Source organism: Lissotriton vulgaris, chromosome 5, assembly GCF_964263255.1.
Source record: "Lissotriton vulgaris chromosome 5, aLisVul1.2, whole genome shotgun sequence".
Classification (NCBI taxonomy): Eukaryota; Metazoa; Chordata; class Amphibia; order Caudata; family Salamandridae; genus Lissotriton; species Lissotriton vulgaris.
In genome coordinates, this window is record NC_141693.1 from 1,202,517,859 (window position 1) to 1,202,536,913 (window position 19,055).

At 44.1% G+C, this 19,055-nt stretch overlaps 1 protein-coding gene across 1 annotated transcript in view; it reads right to left on the reverse strand.

The window, feature by feature from the left end:
* Positions 1 to 16,922, reverse strand: part of CPXM2 (carboxypeptidase X, M14 family member 2) — a 314,235-nt gene extending 297,313 nt beyond the window's left edge. Inside the window, exon 1 of the mRNA XM_086922996.1 lies at positions 14,142 to 16,922. Coding sequence (XP_086779122.1) covers positions 14,142 to 14,535 — 394 coding nt within the window. The 5' untranslated portion in view covers positions 14,536 to 16,922. The remainder of the gene's footprint in view (positions 1 to 14,141) is intronic.
* Positions 16,923 to 19,055: the final 2,133 nt, after the last annotated feature.

The following is a 19,055-nucleotide window of genomic DNA, read 5'->3' on the forward strand; positions in this document are numbered from 1 at the left end:
GGACATAGGAAGGCACTCATTCTCCTAAATCTATACACCCGCCCAAGCAATTCAAAGAAGAAAGGGAGGATCTTGACCCTAATGACATTAATTAAGACTCTGCAAAACTTGTATCAAAACTCACACTTAATAGTCTCAGGTGATTTTAACTTCAGACTTCTTCAAAACTCAACCATCCTAAATTCTTCCTCTCTAGTGCAAGGCATGAAACTAAAGATGAATGCTCAAACCCCAATCTGCAGGATTAATAAGAGGAGTCTATATCACAATGCTTGATAAAACCTAAAAAATAAAAACTTAAAAATCCTGAACAGTAACTTCCAAGAAGACTAGCCTGCAGCAACAACTTTCTTAGGGAGTCGGACTGGTTCAGTCATAGATCAAACACAAATAAACAGTGAATCATTCTGCCTGGTCAGGTCATTTCAAATCGACCATCACCCCAAAAGCGATCATCTCTCTCAAGTATTGCTTCCCACCAACTGATGGCAATTACTGGATTAGTTTTTTCTCCCTATTGTCAAAATCTAAAAAGAATCAAACGTCATGACTCAGATATGACGCAAATGATGACCCTGGTATATATCGTAGCAGACACCACAAAGAGTACAAATAACATGACAGAAGTAGGATATAATACATGGGAGGTGCTAGTTAGGAATTTGCTGATAGCATTCTCCATCTGTTCAAAGTATATCCCAAACCGATAAGAAAAACTTGCTCCTTCAACCCCACCAAATTCAAATCTGGCATACAAGCCAACTGTGTGAAATTTAAGAAATACATTAATAGAGGAGAAATAAGGTACACTCAGAATGCAAGTATAGACATGTCACTTGACAAATCATCACTGGTAGCTAAGAAAAACTTAAAAATTATGAAAGATGGCAAGCATAAAGGACTACCAATAAGGGATATGGAACAACCTCCTAGGATCATTTTTCCGGCATACCGACTACAGGACGGACGCTCACGCCGCCACGTTTGACTCCTAAGGGCATTATCCTTCTCATATTCGATCCTCGGAGTTGCCGATCTTTGAAGGGATATCCCTACTCTACTGCGGCATACCATATATTCCTGCAAGATCAAGTAACAATAAGATTTTATCGTTTTTTACTTACCCATTCTGTGGGCATTATCAACTTTAAAGCGTCCTGCAGTGCCCTGAGGATACACTCACAAGGAACATAGTCGGTTTGGTGACCTTTGTATCCATTGATTGCTCAAGAGACTGATCGCTTCCCCAGTTTATACAGTTTGGGCCATTTTACAGAGAATAATATCATCACTTTTGTGTGGCTCCTGAAGAAGGCGTCTTTACGCCGAAACGCGCGTCGAGTTGCACTCGCCACAGTGTGATTTTTATAAATTTAATGATATTGATTTTCATATGTATGTTTATAGACTAATGAAATGTATGTTTTTTAAGCCTTATGTTTATATTGTATGGTTATGATTATGTCATGTATGTATATGATTTTTAACTGTCCACATTAAAGTTCCGATTATTTTTAAAACATTTTTCTTTACCTATAGTTCTTACTGTCAATTGATATTACTTGTTTTGCCACTGCCATTGACTGCCTAGGGTGTTTGTTCACACATTATTGTCCCTGCCCTGGGAGCTCACTGATATCAGTGTCCAGGGGGGTCCTTGTTTTTCACAATCCCACAAGCTCCTACAGTACAGCAAACAACCCAACAGTAAACAATTCTGGGGTGAGATAAACAAGCTGGTCGTACGGCAAAATCGTCATCACAATGCAGGGATCTTTGAGGATACCTGGGAGTCTGGCATTTACGCTAAGTACTCACTCACAGAAAGTGAATCCATCTGTGGGAAAAGCACAAACATAATCATTTTGGGAAAACCAAAACCAGACTGTATTGAGGGGCAGCGCCCCTTCACTTAAACCTAGCAGACCCTTGCAAAACTCAACAGCATATAGAAGGTTCCTATCATCGGCAAATCTCAAGGGACCTAGCTAACCTCACTAAATTTTAACAATCATGGCAACTTTGAAGAATTGGTGACAAAGGTAAAGCAGTTGGCACACACACTAAAGAAATTTAAGATTGAGACTGCACCAGTCCCGAATGGCCTTCCAAATGCGCTGTCAAGCAATACAGTATCTTATTTGCCAGTTATCTAACCCTTCAACAGGATGTATAGCTCAAACATCATCCCGCCATTATGGAGAGGGAGCATACTTAATTCAACATGCAAGAGTAGTAACCAATCATCACCACTGAATTACAGGCTTATAGCCTTAATAGATGTCTAAACTAAACTGTACGCCTACTGTATACTTTAGGATTTCTAGGTGTGGGCAAATGAGAGACAGTTAATACCAAAAGCTCAACCAGCATTTTGGGTCGGTATAGGGACAATAACAAACCTGTCAGTACTCACCATCCTGGCTGAAAAGGTGGTACAACACAGGGATTGACTATTTTCATACTTCGTCAGCCTCGAATCAGCCTTTGACAGAGTCCTCCGTGCTTGCCTTTTGAGTTATACTGGCTGTTGGGGGCCTTCACAAATTTCTTTTTAATTCAATTATCGCTCCGCACTGTGACACAAGGGTACAGGTCAAAGTAGGTAATGGTAGTAGGGTTGCGTCTTAGATCCAAGCCAACGGCCTTAAAAGGGGAAGCGTCTTGGCCCCCTGTTTATTCAACCTTTATCTGGACGACTTAGATCGACACTTGGCGTAAGTGGAGTGCTATAGGTCACCTGTAATACGTTGAGGTGCTAAGTCAGACTCCTGTTGACATACAGAGGTCAATAAACGCACTGAATGAGTACACTAAGCAGCAAGGCCTGGAATTTAACTTAAAGAAAAACCAAGGTGATTCTCCTGGTTGATCCAAAGAAAACAACTCTTAATTTGTTTGTGAAGGGCAACCACATAGAGGTTGTAATGTAACCTCTTACAAATATCTTGGAAGAGTGATAGAGAATCACTTGACCTTCAAACAGCGCTTTGCCACGATGCGAGCAAAAGCACATACCTGATCTTTTGCTTTCAATGATCTGCAAAAGAAGTCATCTCAACATCTGCTCACAGTAATGGTAGTACAACTTCACAAGATTTCATATGACCTGGAAATTACCCATGGAAAAGAGGCAGATTTATTAAACTGTTCACAATAAATTGTTGATAAAGCCAACCTCCACCTGCTGAAGTCAGTCTCACAAGCTCAAGTACGGCTGAAATTTGGCCTAATGAACTAAGTTCCACAAATAATTAATGCATTTATTAAGCAATTTGGACTCTTTGTGCTTCTGAAAAAGGCTCTTCAAACAACTTCATATGGCAGGAAATTGCCTTTCAGATGAGCACACATTTAAACAATTCTTCGGGAGCGTATTTATTGTCATCAGTCACTGCCCTAGGTCTAAAGGAAGCCTTGGCCCTCCCCACGGAAAGAGCATCCTTCACCCAACTAAGCAACACTTCGGCCAAAGCTTTATCACAGCTGCAAGATAAGCACACACTAGCTGTTGAACGCCACGCATGGATGATTACATCTTCAAATCAATATTTTAAACCCAAAGACTATTTAACAACTCATTTCTCACCCATGTTAAAGCATCAGTTTATAAGTCAAATAAGAAATTTCCCTTTCGGTTCATTTACATTCAAACATTCTTTCACACTTTGTACCATTCATCTATTAAAATATCAAACTAATATCACCAAGATATAATCTTCAAATTGTATGTGTAAAGATATATTCAAATTTATTTCTTTAAAAGAATTTGCATCTGTTGCAAAAATAGATCTGTGAAAAAACCATATAATCAAATTTCTGTGATTCAAGGACATACAAATTTTAAAAGACCCACCAGCCACATAATATATACCTCAACAATTCATAAAGTAATCACTAAAACCGTTAAAAACATTTATATAGAAAAGGGAGAGTACAATCACACAGTTTCATGTGTCATTGTGAGGTCACTAATCACAAGGAAAATCATTAATTAAACAAAATGTGCATGAAAAGAGTTTTTCTTCTTTCACAGTTTAAATCTATGTTTGGTCGATTTAGTGAGATAATGTTGTTGCATTAACACTTTTCGATGGATTATTTTTATTCACGACCACCCAAAACAATCCCATTTATATATGGACCAATGTAGTCTAACTGGTATACCTTGATGATTCTTTTTTTAGCGTATTATGTGAGATCCAAACGTTCTCCACTATTAAATCCAATCACTGTACCAGTTAGACTAGATTGGTCCATATGTAAATGGGATTATTTTGGAGAACTCTACAAACAAGAAGACTTGGAGTCCCAGCCCCACACAATAATTTATATTGGTGGGAAACAACTATTTTTCCTGAAGACTGTGTTTGTGACTAACAAGTATACACCGAAAAGAGTCAATGCAACAACATTATCTCACTAAATCGACCGAACATTGATTTCAACTGTGATTCATGCAAATGTTGTTTAAACAATGATTTTCCTTGAGATTAGTAACCTCATAATGACAAATACAACTGTCTACTCTCCCTTTTCTATATAAATAATGTTTACGGTTTTAGTGATTATTTTTTGTATTGTTGAGTTATATATTATATGAATGATGGATCTTTAAAAATGTGTATGTTCTTGAATCACAAAAATTTGATTATATGGTTTTTTGACATATCTATTTTTACAACAAATGGAAAGTCTTTTAAAGAAATTAAAGTGAATATCTGTTTACACATATGATTTGAAGATTATATCTTGGTGACATTAGTTTGATATTTTAATAGATGAATGTACAAGGTGTGAATGAGTGTGGGAATGTAAATGGACCCAAGGGAAATTTCTTATTTGACTTATAGTTGCTTTGGTGCCCTGTCCCTGTGGTGTGATCAGGGCCCCTACCTTCTTTTTTGATTAAAGCATCAGTTTATACTGATTCATTTTGGGCAGTTAGATATGAAAGACCTAAACCCTTCCTGGAAGAGTAGGCCAACAACTCTTAACTGTTGCCTATGTGAATATAAGCAGGAGTCATGAACCAACATTTTATGTGCATATCCAGCACTTTTACTACACTGAAGGAAGGAACTTTTCTACAACAGCAAGTGCGCATCTGCAGGCAAGGTAGAATTTGTTGGCTCCGGATATACTCCATCGCTCTGGAGTTCTGAGGACCGAATATCTGTGCCAATTGCAAAAATTGCTTGACAGTCACCTGCAATTAGGACACCAAGAAAATACTTCCTCAAACTCTAAATGCTAAAGGCTGCAAGAGATAGTTCGAGTACTCTTGCACTTTAACTAACACTATCAAGAACTCTGTCATTCTGGATCTAATGCTCAATATATATGACAAATGTCGGGGCAATTTTAAATTTAATATAGGATTCATAAATTGATATTTACAATGCACCCGCACTTTGGCTTTCACATAAGGTAATAGCTGTTGGCTTTTAATCTTAGAAACTGTAAATCAATTTGCACAATTTTGTTTAATCATGTATTCTTGATGACTTTTTAAAATTGAAACGATTTTCTTAATCAATCAATAAGATATTTACTTGTTTACTCTATCTATAATGGCTTAGATGGTGAAAAGGATGGACTGGAATGAATGGTAGAAATTCTTCCCTTTCTATCAGAGCGCAGTCTAAAAACTGTGGTATCCTCACAGGTGCTAAAATTGATTATTGTAATGTGCTTTATCTTAGTGCTCATCAGCAGGTCCTGAACAAGCTCCTGACCTTGCAAAAAAGTGCTGCTGCCCAGCTTTTGTATAATGTCCCCAAATATCACTCGGCTTCTAAAATTATTACTCAACTTCAATAGCTACCTGTGAGACAAAGAGTGACATGCAAGGCCCTTTTCACAGTTTTCAAATTCCTGCATGGGACAGGTCCATATTTTCTGAGGAAGAGATGTTCCTGGTACAGCACCAGGCCCTTCTCTTCGCTCCTCCTCTGTCAGACTTCTTGCTATCTCCAGAGTCAGATATGTGAGGTGGGGACGCAAAAGCTTTGGTCTTGGAGCCTGGAATATTTATTTATTTTAGAGGTTTTATATAGCACTGGCTAGACCCTGAGATATCAAAGCGCTTTACAAACTCAAGAATAAGGTAATCATCAAAGGTAGAAGAATTGCTTAAAATAAAAACGTGGAAATAATTTTACAGAGGATCATGCAAGAAAGTAGAAATTGAAACAAACGTAAAGTTATTAAGGATGAGAATAACTGAAATGGGGTCCAGTAAAAAACAAATGGGTACAAAAGGGGGGAGGGACATCATATGCAAAAAAGGGTGAACACAGAGAATGAATATATCCAACAAAGCAACAGAGGTATGAGCTGAACACGTGAACCGAGTTGAACTAGATTCAGTTTGATTCAAGAGCTCAAGTATTAGTTGAGGAGATGGAGTTTCAGGTTTTTTTTGAAGCCAGGGAAGCAGGGGTTGCAGCGAAGGTCCCTAGGGAGAGAGTTCCAAGTGTTGGGAGCATTTCCTGAAAAAGCGCGAGTCTGTGTAATTTTCCTTTTTAATTTTGGTGCCACAAGAAGAAGAGCAGTGGAGCCTATCAAAGGTCTGGACATTCAAGCTTTAGTGAGTTTATTGTCTAAATAGTCCTAGGAATGAGAATGAAGTGCTTTGTGGGTGATGCAGGTAGTCTTGTAGATGCATCTTCCTTCAATGGGAAGCCAGTTTAAGACTTGAGAGCCGGCGTGATGTGGTCATATCACTTGAGGACTGTGATAAGCCGAGCCGCCATGTTAAGAACTGATCTGAGTGGGGCAAGGTGAGTTTTTAGTGTCCCAGTGAGGATAGCATTCCCGTAATCAAGTTTAGGGAGGACTAGAGATGCACGACCCCATTGAAATCGTTCGATGGAATGAAAGGTTTAATTTTTTTAAGGTGTTTAAGTGTGAAAAGTACTCCTTTGGCTGAGTTATTAATATGACCCTTCAGTGACAAATGTTTGTCCAGGGTGAAGTCTAATGACTTTGCCGAGTTGGATAGAGTGAGCGAACAGTTTAGGGTCTTCAGGTCACTGATCCAGTTTTGGATTGGAAGGTGGTTACTTTGGGGGAGAATAGAATGACTTCTGTTTTGTTGGGGTTTAATTTTAGATGGTTGGAGTAAAACCAGGATTGAATCTTGCTCAACGTAGTGTTGAGATGTAGGATGTCGCTGTATGATTTGATGTTATAGTAGAGTTGGTGTCATCTGCATGGAGGTGATATTTGATTCCTGCTGGTTTCAGGATGATGGTAAGGGGTTCCATAAAGATGTTGAAAAGAGAGGGGGAGCGTATTGAGCACTGGAGACACCAAGAGAGACAGGTGAGGGTTTTGAGAGGCAAGAATTGATTTTGATTTGTTGTGTTCGATGTTGGAGGTAAGAAGAGAATCATTTTAAAACTATGCCATTAAAACCGGAGCGTAACTTTAGCGATTCCAATAAAGATGCGTGGTTGACTGTATCGAAAACCGCTGAGAGGTCCAGTAGGATGAGAAGGCAGGCATCTCCATTCCCTAAGACTCGAAGAATGCCATCAGTAAAGTTGAGGAATAAACTACCTCTCTTTCAAATCTCACTCAAATCTCTTGTTATTCAGAAAGGCCCTGAAAACCTGACTCTTTCCTAAAGGTTAATTCACCATTCCTCACCTGTTCTCATCACTCAGCTAGCCAAAAAATCCCCTCAGGGTAATCGAGCACTTTAAAAAAATTTTTTACATAACATAGAAGACTGCAAAGAGAGAAAGTGCTAGTGAAGCCAAGGTGCAATCCAGAGGGAGATTAATTCTGGTTTGTTTGTAGTATGGTCACACAATACGTGTCTGGGTCTGTGGCATTTTATTTTGTCTATGGTTTTAGCTTTAAGATTTTAATCTTTGGTATTTTAATTTCCTGCCACTAAAACGAAAGATGAGGTTTGCATTTATTGGTGGTAAATAGTACTGAGTTTTCCTTGGCAAAATATTGTGCCATATAATGTATTTTCCATCGTTGCCAGTGACATCTGACATTTTTCATAACAAATTTAAATACTGCTGACAGTAATCCCACTAAGAAATGAAAATACTACAGTTGGAAAAGTGTGTACATAGTGCGGTTGATACCACTGGCAAATTCAGATACCGCTGACACAAACATGTTTTTGTAGTCTGGGCAGGCCCACATCACCACCTTCTTCAAATAACAGAGGCACAAAACTGCTTTGGTGAACTGGCAGTGCATCTTTGACTATCTCAGCCTGTTGAGCATTTGTCTTTCTAGTGCCCATAAACATTTCATGCTTTCATTTATTGCAACTGCTCTCTCTTTCGATCTCATGTATGATGTGCCATGTGCCTTATTGGGAGGGAGAGAGGGAGGCAAGCACGACCGACTACCATTTTGTGTGTTAAAAAGGCCGCTTTATTGAAACAGATGCACATCACATTATTTCCCAACTGGCAAACCGCCTTACAAAACTATTACCTCTCTAAACAACAAATTACCTGACCCCCCTTTTTGTCTTTCTCCCTCCACCCCTAAGAACCCACATGATAATATCCCTCCACCCGCAACATAACAATATATATCACAGCATTACATCCTCTGAGTATCCAACTTTGTCCCCTACCTATTAACTCCAAGCCCTCACAATAGCTACATTGCTGTCTGTCCTCTTGCAACTGTAACCAAACTACCCTCTAATGTAACCCCCAACTATTTACCCCTTTCTCCGCTCCCGGTCCCCAAGTCCCCAACTTAACGCCAAAATACCGAACTACAGCAAAACTTGGCCAACATTCCCACCAAACTCCGCCTGCACCAGATCCAGCGATGATCATACAACTTAAACTTGCCCAGTGTACCTGTCCCAATACTGCAGCCTGAAAGAAAACCCCAAAATTAGGGTGAATGGGTGGGCCAAAACCCTGCTCCTCTCCCAGCCACCAGGTTCAGATACCTAAAATGGTGGCTGGGTCACGTGAGGGGCGCAATTTATACCAGCTAACGGAACGTTGGGCTTGGGCTGCCTTTGGGCTACAAACCAAAAGCAGCCCAACGGCAAAATGGCCGCGCCCATGCTCCGCTCCCTCCCCTTCCTAAAACTGCCCGGGGGGCAGACCTCGCGGCTCAGCTGCCCCCCAAACCCCTCTTGCACAGAGGTGGTATTTAGAGAAATGCATCCTCATTCCCGCAGGAATGTGCCATAATTAACATTATATGGACCATTCCTGTCCTTGCGCTGGCACACAATGTGCTGCCTTGCGCCAACGCATGCACCCTTGAGCTGTGGTGCAATGGTGCCTACATTGCAGGCAGGCTTGTTTTTGAGCAGAAAGGAACACCTTACCATACAAAAAGAATTCTCAGAGGCATTTTCCTCTTTCTAGGTGTGATGTAGAATGCAGCAAACATAGAAAGAGGAAACAAAGAGGAGAATTAAAGATATATTTTCTCGTTGAGTCTCCTCTGAGAAGGTGTCGCATTTTGATGCCTTCTCAGGTGTACCACTCCTGGTAATTCTCGGAGTGCACCAAAATCTAAGGGTGAATGCGTGTGAAAACCTAGATTCCACCCATGGAAAGACTCCCTGGGGCAGAGTTACACAAGGCAGTTATATTCTCTGCCTTACGTTACTCCAGATTTACCAAGCATAGCAGGGCCATGCAAGGTGGCTGTAGAATGAGGATCCTCGTGCATCTCCTTAGCACCAGGATTCCAATGTTGTTGTCCAAGTTGGGTACCACACTCGGGAGTGGAACGGTGCCTGCATGGTTCTCCACAACCACGGGCAGTTGCTGGATGGCCTCGCAGATGCTGGTTGCTCCAAATTGTGGGTGTATTTATGCCTGCAAATAAACCTTAAAATACACACTATTGGCTCTATGAGTGGAACGGTGCCTGTGTGGTTCACCTCAACCATTGTCAGTTGCTTGATGGCCTCACATACGCTGGTTGCTCCTGGTTGTGGAACCCAGCTTGAACAAGAACATGGGTATCATTGCGCTAAGGAGATGCACAAGGATACTCATACTACAACAGCGGCCTTACATGGCCTGGTAAATCTGCCTTAGATATTGTGTTGCCCCTGCAACAGCCTGCATGACACAAGCACAAAACAATCCCTTGATGAATCAGGCCTTAAATGTCTGTCTCAAACTTTGACACTATCTCATATTGGCATTCATCTATTATATTTGGATAGATGAATGCCTTCGTGAGACAGCAGGGGCTCAGCATTGTATCCTACGCCAACGACACCCAGCTCATCCTCTCACTCACGAAGAACCCCGAAGACACCAGACTCTGCTTCCATGAAGGGATGAAGAACGTGGCAGCTTGGATAAAAGACAACTGCTTGAAGCTCAACTCAGAGAAGACCGAGGTCCTGATCCTCGGACCCTGCACCTCCGCCTAGGACAACACCTGGTGGCCCCCCGCCCTCAGGAGTCTATCCACTCCTATGGTCCATCCACGGAACCTCAGCATCATCCTCGACTTCTCCCTCTCCATGAACCGCCAGATCAATGCCGTCGCCTCCACCAGCTTCAGCTGCATGTGCATCCTCCGCACGACCTTCAAATGGATCCTCCAGACTGCAAAAAGACTGTCACCCACGCGCTCATTACCAGCAGACTTGACTACGGCAACACGCTCTACGCTGGAATCAACAGAGCCCTACTACACAGACTCCAGACCATCCAGAACGCCGCTGCCAGACTCGTCCTAGGAACACCTCGGCAGGAACACAAGGCCCATCACCTACGAAACCTTCACTGTCTCCTCATCGAGAAGAGGGTCACCTTCATACTCATCACCCACGCCTACAGATCCCTCAACAACATCGGACACAAATACCTCAAAGAGAGAGTATCCTTCCACGTACCCAGGAGGAACCTCCGCTCCGCCGACCTCGCCCTGGCAGAAGTCTCCCACATCCTCAGAAACAGAGCAGGCAGGAGACCCTTCTTCTTCATCGCTGCCAAGACCTGGAATGAGCTGCCCGTTAATATCAGATGCTCCCCTAGTCTGCACTCGTTCAGAAAGGACCTCAAGACCTGGCTCTTCGACTGATCTGGAGCTGCTCCCCGCCCCCTAGCGCTTTGAGACCCTTGCGGGTGAGTAGTGCGCTTTATAATCTCCTAAATGATTGATTGATTGATATTTACCATGTCTGTGTCTCATATTCAGTAACTTTAGACAATGATCAATAAGGTCTTCTGGGGTGGTCTTAGTTGGTATACAGTTGGGCACCATGTGTGGTGCACATAAGCCCGATAAAACTTCCATTACACAGGCTTAATTTTGTGTAATTTTGCACTGAGCTTGTTCCGTGAAATTCCTGAAATACTGCTATTATGACGTTGCACAATTTCATGTAGATTTCCAAAATGTTGCATAACTACATGAAAGTAAATTGTGCGAACTTCATACACCCCTAGTTACACCTTCTAGTGCTGAAATTGTAACCTGGACCCACCAGGTGTGAGGGGGAGCTTGCAGCCCAGTGTAAGGGATTACATACATTTCAAATTAAAATTGCCCGTGTTCCCTGAGGCGAGTGGGTGCTGCTTTGCTGAGGAGAGCTTACAGCGGCCGTCAGTTCCAGCTGCAAATGGCTGGAAGCATTTAGAGCATCATTGGTCCATGCCCAAGGGGAATGCATTGATTTCGTAATTAAGTGTGTGTTTAAAATTAATTTACCTGTTGTTATTTGTAATGTTGTTTTATTTTATGGTGTTGTGCGGGCTCGTCTGCCATTGCAATATGGCCATCAGTATAGGCAGGGGTCCATATATTGATTTTCATTCTTAGCTAGACCTATGTGTAGTGTGATTCTTCGAGGGATGGACCGAGGGAACCTCAGGCCATTTCAATGTGGCTTCTTCCACCTCAACAAACAGTAGGGGTCAATGGGTCAGGCCACTTCAGCCTCTGACTCTTGCCCTTTAAATGACCGAATTGTTTCCCGATCACATGGGCGTGTACACTTTGAAAAAAGAAGTTAACTTCATTGTCAGAGTTGGTGGAACAATACTTTACTTTGACAATGTTTTTTTCTTTTAATTCTTTAGCACTTCTTATTTTTTAGTCATCCGTTTGTGGTTAATTATGTTTTCAGACTACAGTGATTTCAAGCCAATAGTCCCTTCTCTTTGCACAGCTGTTCGGTGATCATTAAAACTAAGCTACTAAAAACGCTGTACCTGTTCTAATAACAAATACCCACACAGCCAGTCTTTGACGCAAGGCTGACTGAGTTAATAGGTTGCTTGATTAAAAGCATGGCACGTAATGCATTGAACACTACGTTTTCTTTTCCCACTGCATAACAATAAAAAATGTACACTGCAATCAACAATGACGTTTATGCAACTATAAATCTGTCTAGCAAGTAATCACACTAGGGTTAAAAGCAACATTCTACCATAGAGTTGGTAACCGTTCACATATCAATTTCTATAGATAAGGCTAACAGGTCGATAGATGGTAGGCAACATGTAAATGTTCCTTAATCGTTCATGATTTAACTTTATTAGATACCTGGATGCCTACTTTCAGGCGGGAACACGTTACTGAAGAGTAAACAATTACAAGCGTAGGTTACAACTTTCCATGAAAACACAACCACGTAATGAGTTGAACATGGTTGTTAAAAACTTAAAGAGCTTCCACAGGAATTGAGAGCCATATTGAGTGAAAGGGTTGTTGTGATTAGGGTAGGGATGTTAAGGGGTGGAGGTGAAAGTTGTGGTAGCGGTGTTGACGGTCATAGTGGTGAGGGTGGTGGTGGTATTGAGGGTGATGGTGAGGATACCGAGTGTGGGGGTGGGGGTGGTGAGGGTGCTGAAGGTGGTGGTGGTGAAGGTGGTGTTAGAGAGATGATGGTGGGATGGCTGGTGAGGGCAGGGGTGGTGAGGGTGGTAAGGGTGGTGAAGGTGGTGAGGTGTTAGTGGTGAGGGTAGTGAGGAGGTGGTGATGAAAGTAGTGGTTGTGAGCATGGAGGTGAGGAGTGGTGGTGGTGATGGTGGTGAGGATGATGATGGTCGGGTGGTAGTGGTAGTTAGGATGGTAATGATTAGTGTGGTGCTGGAGGTGAAGGTGGTAGGGTGGTGGTGGTGGGAGGATGGTGGTGATGATGGTGATGCAGGTGGTGGTAGTTAGGTTGCTGGTGATGGTTAGCATGATGGTGGTTAGGGTAGGGTGGTGGTTAGATTGTTGGTGGTGCATAAAGTGGTAGCAGTAGTTAGAGTAGTGGCACTGTAGTGCTAGGTGGTGGTGTTTGTGGTGGTACTGGGAGGTGGTTGTAGGGGGTTGTGGTGGCAGGGTGGTGGTAGTATGGTGGTGGTAGGTTGGTTAGATTGGTGGTGGCTAGGGTGGGGATGGTTAAGGTGGTGGTGGTGATGGTTAGGGTGATGGTTAAGGTGATAGGATGGTGGTGGTGGGTAGGGTGGTGTTGGTTATATTAGGGTGGTTATTTGAGTAGGGTAGTGGCTGTTAGGATGGTCGTTAGTATGGTGGTAGGTGAGTGGTGGTTGTAGGTTGGTGGAATGGTCTTTGGGGTAATGGTGGTGTGGTGGTAGTAGGGTAGTGGGGTGGTTGAGTTGGTGGCAAGCTGGTGGTTATGATAGGATGATGGAAAAGTGATAGTGGGATGAAAAAGGTGGTAGGGAGGTAATAGGGTGGTAGTGCGGTGGTTGTGTGGTGGTATGCATACTGACGCGAGGGAGGGGGTAAAGGGGAGCATGCAAAAAAAGACGATCGGGAAGAAGAAAGAAAAAAAAATAGAAATCACTGCGAGCAGTGAAAAGGCCCTGATCAAAAAGCATTCAGTTCTTGGTCCGTGCTCCACACCATGGAGGAGAAATTAAACCGGCATTCATTGACCATTCAGGAGCCAGCAAAAAAAGGGTACCAATGAAGCCAACAAATGGTAAGCAATAGGCGGGATCCAAGCCCTTTTTAACAAAATGTCTTGCAAGCACCAGCTGTTTCAGGCAAGACCTAAAAAGAATCCGTTTTTTATTCACACTGCTATTATTTTACGACTTCTGTCTGTCCTGATAATTTTAGTAGCCATTAGAAGATGCGGTCCCTGGACAATAGCCCACTTTACCAAATATTTAAACCTTATCCTTGCATTGGGTACTCACCTGGCTTCTCCAGTTGTGGTTTTGTTGGCTTCTTGTCGCTCTTGCCTCCTTTCTTTGGTTTCTCTTTGCTGGGGGACTGGGTCTTCCAGTTCTCCTCCTCCTCACCCCTCTCCTCGAGTTCTGGCTCGCCCTCCACTGGTTCGCCATCTTCTACCTCTGGCTGTTTCTCCCTTTCCTCCATCTCTCCTTCACCAGGCACCCCCTCCTCCCACGGGCCTGTCTCTGTGCTCGGCCCTTCTGGCTCCGGGTCTGCGTAGTTGTGATCTTGAGTTGGGATCTCTTGCAGGTAGTAATCGGTGAGGCCTGGTGATACTGGCCGGGCCCTCTCTGATAACAAAGGTACAGTCAGAACCCCAAGAAACAGTAGAAACCCTTTCAACCCCCAGCTGCCCATCTTCTGGACCGAGGGGTCACTTAGAAGGGAAACACCTGTTTGATCTCAAAGCGCCTCTGGGGCTGCTGCAACTCGGTCCGCTCAAATAAGCCCTGGGAGAGTCATCCCAGAAGAAAACACCAGAGTGATTCCAGCAGAGACCTCCTAGGTGATCACAGCAGAGACCTTCTTACTACTGGAAAAGGATCTAAGTAGGTACCGTGACTCTTTAATTGCACCAGAGACTCCTGAGTATGTGACCTAAGCAGGGATCTGATGTTAATTTCAGGAAAGACCCTTGCCTGCTGGTGACTCTGGAAGAGGGGGCTTTAGACTGAACAGGGTGAGAAAATGGCCTTAGGTGGGCGAGTCCAGAGGTAGAAGCTTCTATGGACATCCAGGAAAAATATAATCAGGACAGAGACCACTGTGTAAATCCGTGGACAGATATTGTTGTGCAATCCAAGAGAACAAGCTACATGGGGATCCAGGAACAGAGACTGCTGAGAGCAAATCCAAGATCAGAAACTGCTGGGAAATCCAAGGAAAAAGGGGATTGAGAGAAATCTTCAAAAAAGACTGTTACAAAAATCCAAGACCAGACTTTGATAGGTAATCCAAGATCAGAGACTGCTGGAAAAAGCCAATTGTAGAGACGATGGTCAATTCCAAGAAAAGGGACCGCCAGGTAAAATCCAACAGCAGACACCTTGTTTGGCAGGAGATAGGCTACTGAAATCAAATTATGGAGATTAGTGGGTTCCAGGAAAGAGACCGTTCGGATTCCCGGTGCGCACACTGCAGTTTATTCTAGGAGCAGAGACAGTTGTGTATTCCAGGTGGAGAGCGTGCTGTGCAGTCCTGGGGCAGGAGTACAGGCTTGGTAGGTTTAAGGTCGCGAGACGGTTCTGGAGTTTAGTGGTAAAGACTGTTGTAAGCGAGCTGTTCGGGCAGTCGGCAAACCCAGGCTCTTTCACAAGCTGCAGCCAGAGACTCCCACTCTGCCTGGAGCTACACACAGCTGGGACAACTCACAGAAAGGACGTATTTCCATCCAGGTGCCAGAAGACATCCGGTCTCGCGCCAATCTGTTTCCTATTCCAGTGATATACAGTAGCAGATTACTGCAACAGCCAGGGCTGTGAGGAGACTGCTATAGAAACAGGCCGGGATAAAGACCCGTGTAGAGACAGCTAAACAGAAAGCGGTAGAACAAGAGTTCTCTGGAGAACCAGACGTTTGTTCGGAGACAGGGGTTAATATAGACAGCTCTAGAGAAAGGAATCCATGCGCTTTCCTAGAGACGAATGATACCTCGTAAGGACACGGGGGTCAGAGACAGTATCTGGAGAAGGGGTGCTTCTAGAGAGTGTGGTAAATTTATCATGTTCTTGAAACAGTGTGGCCGCCGCTAGAGAGGAAAAAGAGGTACTTCTCCTTAGGCAAGGTAAAGTCAGTCGATAGAGATGGTGTAGACCAAAGCACTTCTACAGGGCCCGGGGTAAAGAGCTTCTGCTTATGAAGAAAGAAAACGACTGGTGTTCGATGGTAGATGTTAAGAAAGGTTGCGCCCGTGCATAGAGGAGAGACGGCACAGCTAAAAACAGGGGTTTGAAGGAAAGAGAGAGAAAGGGGAAGTGCAGCTTTTAGACATAGGAGAAAAGACAGGCTCTTTCAACACAGTGGTAGATAGATACTGTTTCGGGAGACGATATAAGTCCTTCTAAAGACAGCGCAGAACAGAGGTTGCTGCTAGAGACATGAGAACAGAGAACTAGTGGCAGTGATATGGGAACTGCCTAGAGAGAAAATAGTAAGAAGAGAATGTTCTCGACCTAAGCAGAGAGGGACACAGCCCTTCAAGGTTGGTAACCAGACTGCTCCTAGGGGCCGTGTCGTCAGAGGGCGCTGTTGGGAGTACACTGTCCCAGGTAGTCCTTGTACTCGGGCAGTCGTAGAGCGCTTCGCCAGCAGGGAGACGATGCTGTTTCCTTGACGATCCGCAAGTGACGTGGAGACTGCTTCTGAATCCTCGCGGCAGGTGGCTTGTACGCAATCAGAGACCTCCACTCAGTCCTGCTGTTTAAACCACACAGCCAGAGATCACTCAACGGAAAGAGACAGCATCAGTAGGGGGAAAGTATCCGAAGGCGAGAGCGCTCCTGTGCGCAGGTGCAGAAAGAAATGTCGCGGGTCTTCTAGACAGCTGCGGATTCACCACTGCAGGTGAAAAGGTGACCAGGAATAGAGACTAGCGGCTGTCTTCGGAGAGAGACAGTCATATCTGTTCCTTCGTGCAGAGACTGCCCAACAGAAATAGAGACAGAATGCTCTCCTGTGATAAACACAATCTGCCCCAAGGGATGCAGAGACAATATGCTGCTGGGACCGAGACACACTTCCCTCCCGGGACTGAAGGCTCTGCGGAGACAGACTGATCCTCTGTCTACAGGGAGAGAGCGCCTGTGGGAGGTATGGCCGGAAGGCGCAGACATCCAGTGTCGGGAGGCAGGAGGGGTCAGCCACTGCTTGGGAGAAACTTCCAAAACTTTAAATCTTCAGATAAAAGTAACGAGAAGTTAAGAGCCAGGAAGGGGCAGAAAGAGGAGGGGGCGCAGGAGAGAGAGAATACTAAAGTAGAAGAGAGGCAGAGAGGAATCCATAACACTTAGAACACTTTGGCAATCCGTGTGAATAAAAGGAAATACCAACGGAGCGCGCGCCAGCCACAGTGAATGGAACCCAGTCAAGAAAAGGGAGGGAAGAGATTGAAAAAAAGAAGTGTGAGAGTGAGACACACACATAGTGTGACACTGTGAGAGGGAGAGCGAATAAGAGAGAGAGAGCGATAGATGGAGAATAGAAAGAGAAAGGTACCAAGAGATAGATAGGTAAGAGTGACAGAGAAAGACAACACAGAAAAACAGAGAGATCAGGAGAAAAACAGGGAGTATGAGAGACAAAGATTTCGAAAGAGAGAAGGCGATAAAAGAAAAAACCGAGAGACAAATAGGATGAATTTATAAATAGAAAGAGCGAAAGGTCGAAAGAAGCAAAGGAAAGGAGAGAGAGAGAACGCGGGAGAAATAGAGACTAAAACGCAGCACAGGGGTGAGAGAAATCTAGAGAACTTGAGAATAGGCCAAACGGAGAGACAAAGACACACATAGGTATAACACCAGAGAGGGAAATGAAATAATGGGACAGACAAGATAGTAAGGGACAGAGAGGAGGAGAAAAATATTTTGAGAAAAATTGTAACATTAAAGGAGAGAAAGGGAAAATAGAAGATGGGGGGGGGGGGGGCGGGGAGTTTTGGAAAATGGAAAAAGAAGGAAAACGTTGAACGCAAAGAAAGGGGCGAGAAAGACTGGAGCCCGTCGTAGGAACCCTTAGAAAGGGAAGAGGTGAGATAAAATCTCTGAAAGCGGGTCGGCACTAAAGAGGCTGGTGAAAGGGGTGGGGGTGCCTGCGAGCTGGAGGGAAGCTCTTGGCTTGGTTCAGCTTCCTCTCTTGATTCTTTCCAGGTCCGCTCACTCATTCTGGCAGGAACAGGACCTACACTCTCCACTCAGCCATAAATATCAGAAGGCAGGAAGCTGTGAAGAGACAAGTCCACGGAGAGGGAGGAGCGAGACGGAGGGACAGGGCTACACAGAGGAGGGGTACAGGGTCACAGAGGGAGGGTGGGTGCAAATAAAGGCAGAGACATAGGAAGGAAAAGCGGGAGCCAAGAGAAAGGTACAGTGGGAATCAGAAGTCATGTAGGGGTTGCCAGGGGTGGCAGCTGTTCTTGTGACTCCTGGTCTCACAGGAAAGTAACACTTGAAAAGCAATTATTTATTGTTGCAAGTGGAGCAGACATAAGTAACAAGCATTGACAAAGCCAATAGCTCTTTTCTATGAGAGTTATTTGCTTTGTCAACGTTTTGTAGCCGTGCTGTACAGCAGTGGGGATATTTTGCAAAGTGTCTAAAGCTAATTTTAAAAAGTGCTATGACTCAGCCAGGGCTAATGTGCTTTTTTTTTTTTTTTAGAAGTGCATTAGTGCTGGTTGCTTCAAAGTCTTTTTTAGGTCTCACCTATGCAGCGTGCATGCGCTACTTTAGGAGCGACAGGGCTCGAGTCGGGGTAGCACGCGGGTGGACGGGGTCCCCCCCACTTATTTTACCAGGTGCTCGATAACTGGAGCAAATGGAGCCCCACATTCACTCTTTGGCCTCTCTGGGGCGAGATTGGAGCTCATTCAGAACGCTGCTCACACGTTGGTTTCTCTAATGCAATCGGGGTGAGCGAGGGGCTGCAATGAGTCTGATGGTGAAAGCCACCTTTTGTGATGTCACTTCCTGTCATGACGTCAGCGTCCCTCCACTTCTTTTTTTAGGAATTGTGCCCTGAGGAGAGGGCCTTTAGCAATCAGTCTTCACTTTTCAAGCACTAGTGCTTGTGGCGGCATCCACCTTGCGGTAGCAAACAGCGGCGTGGCCACGTTAATTACAAACAGATGGCCCCTGCGCGCCGCTGCTCACTTCTGCAAGGTG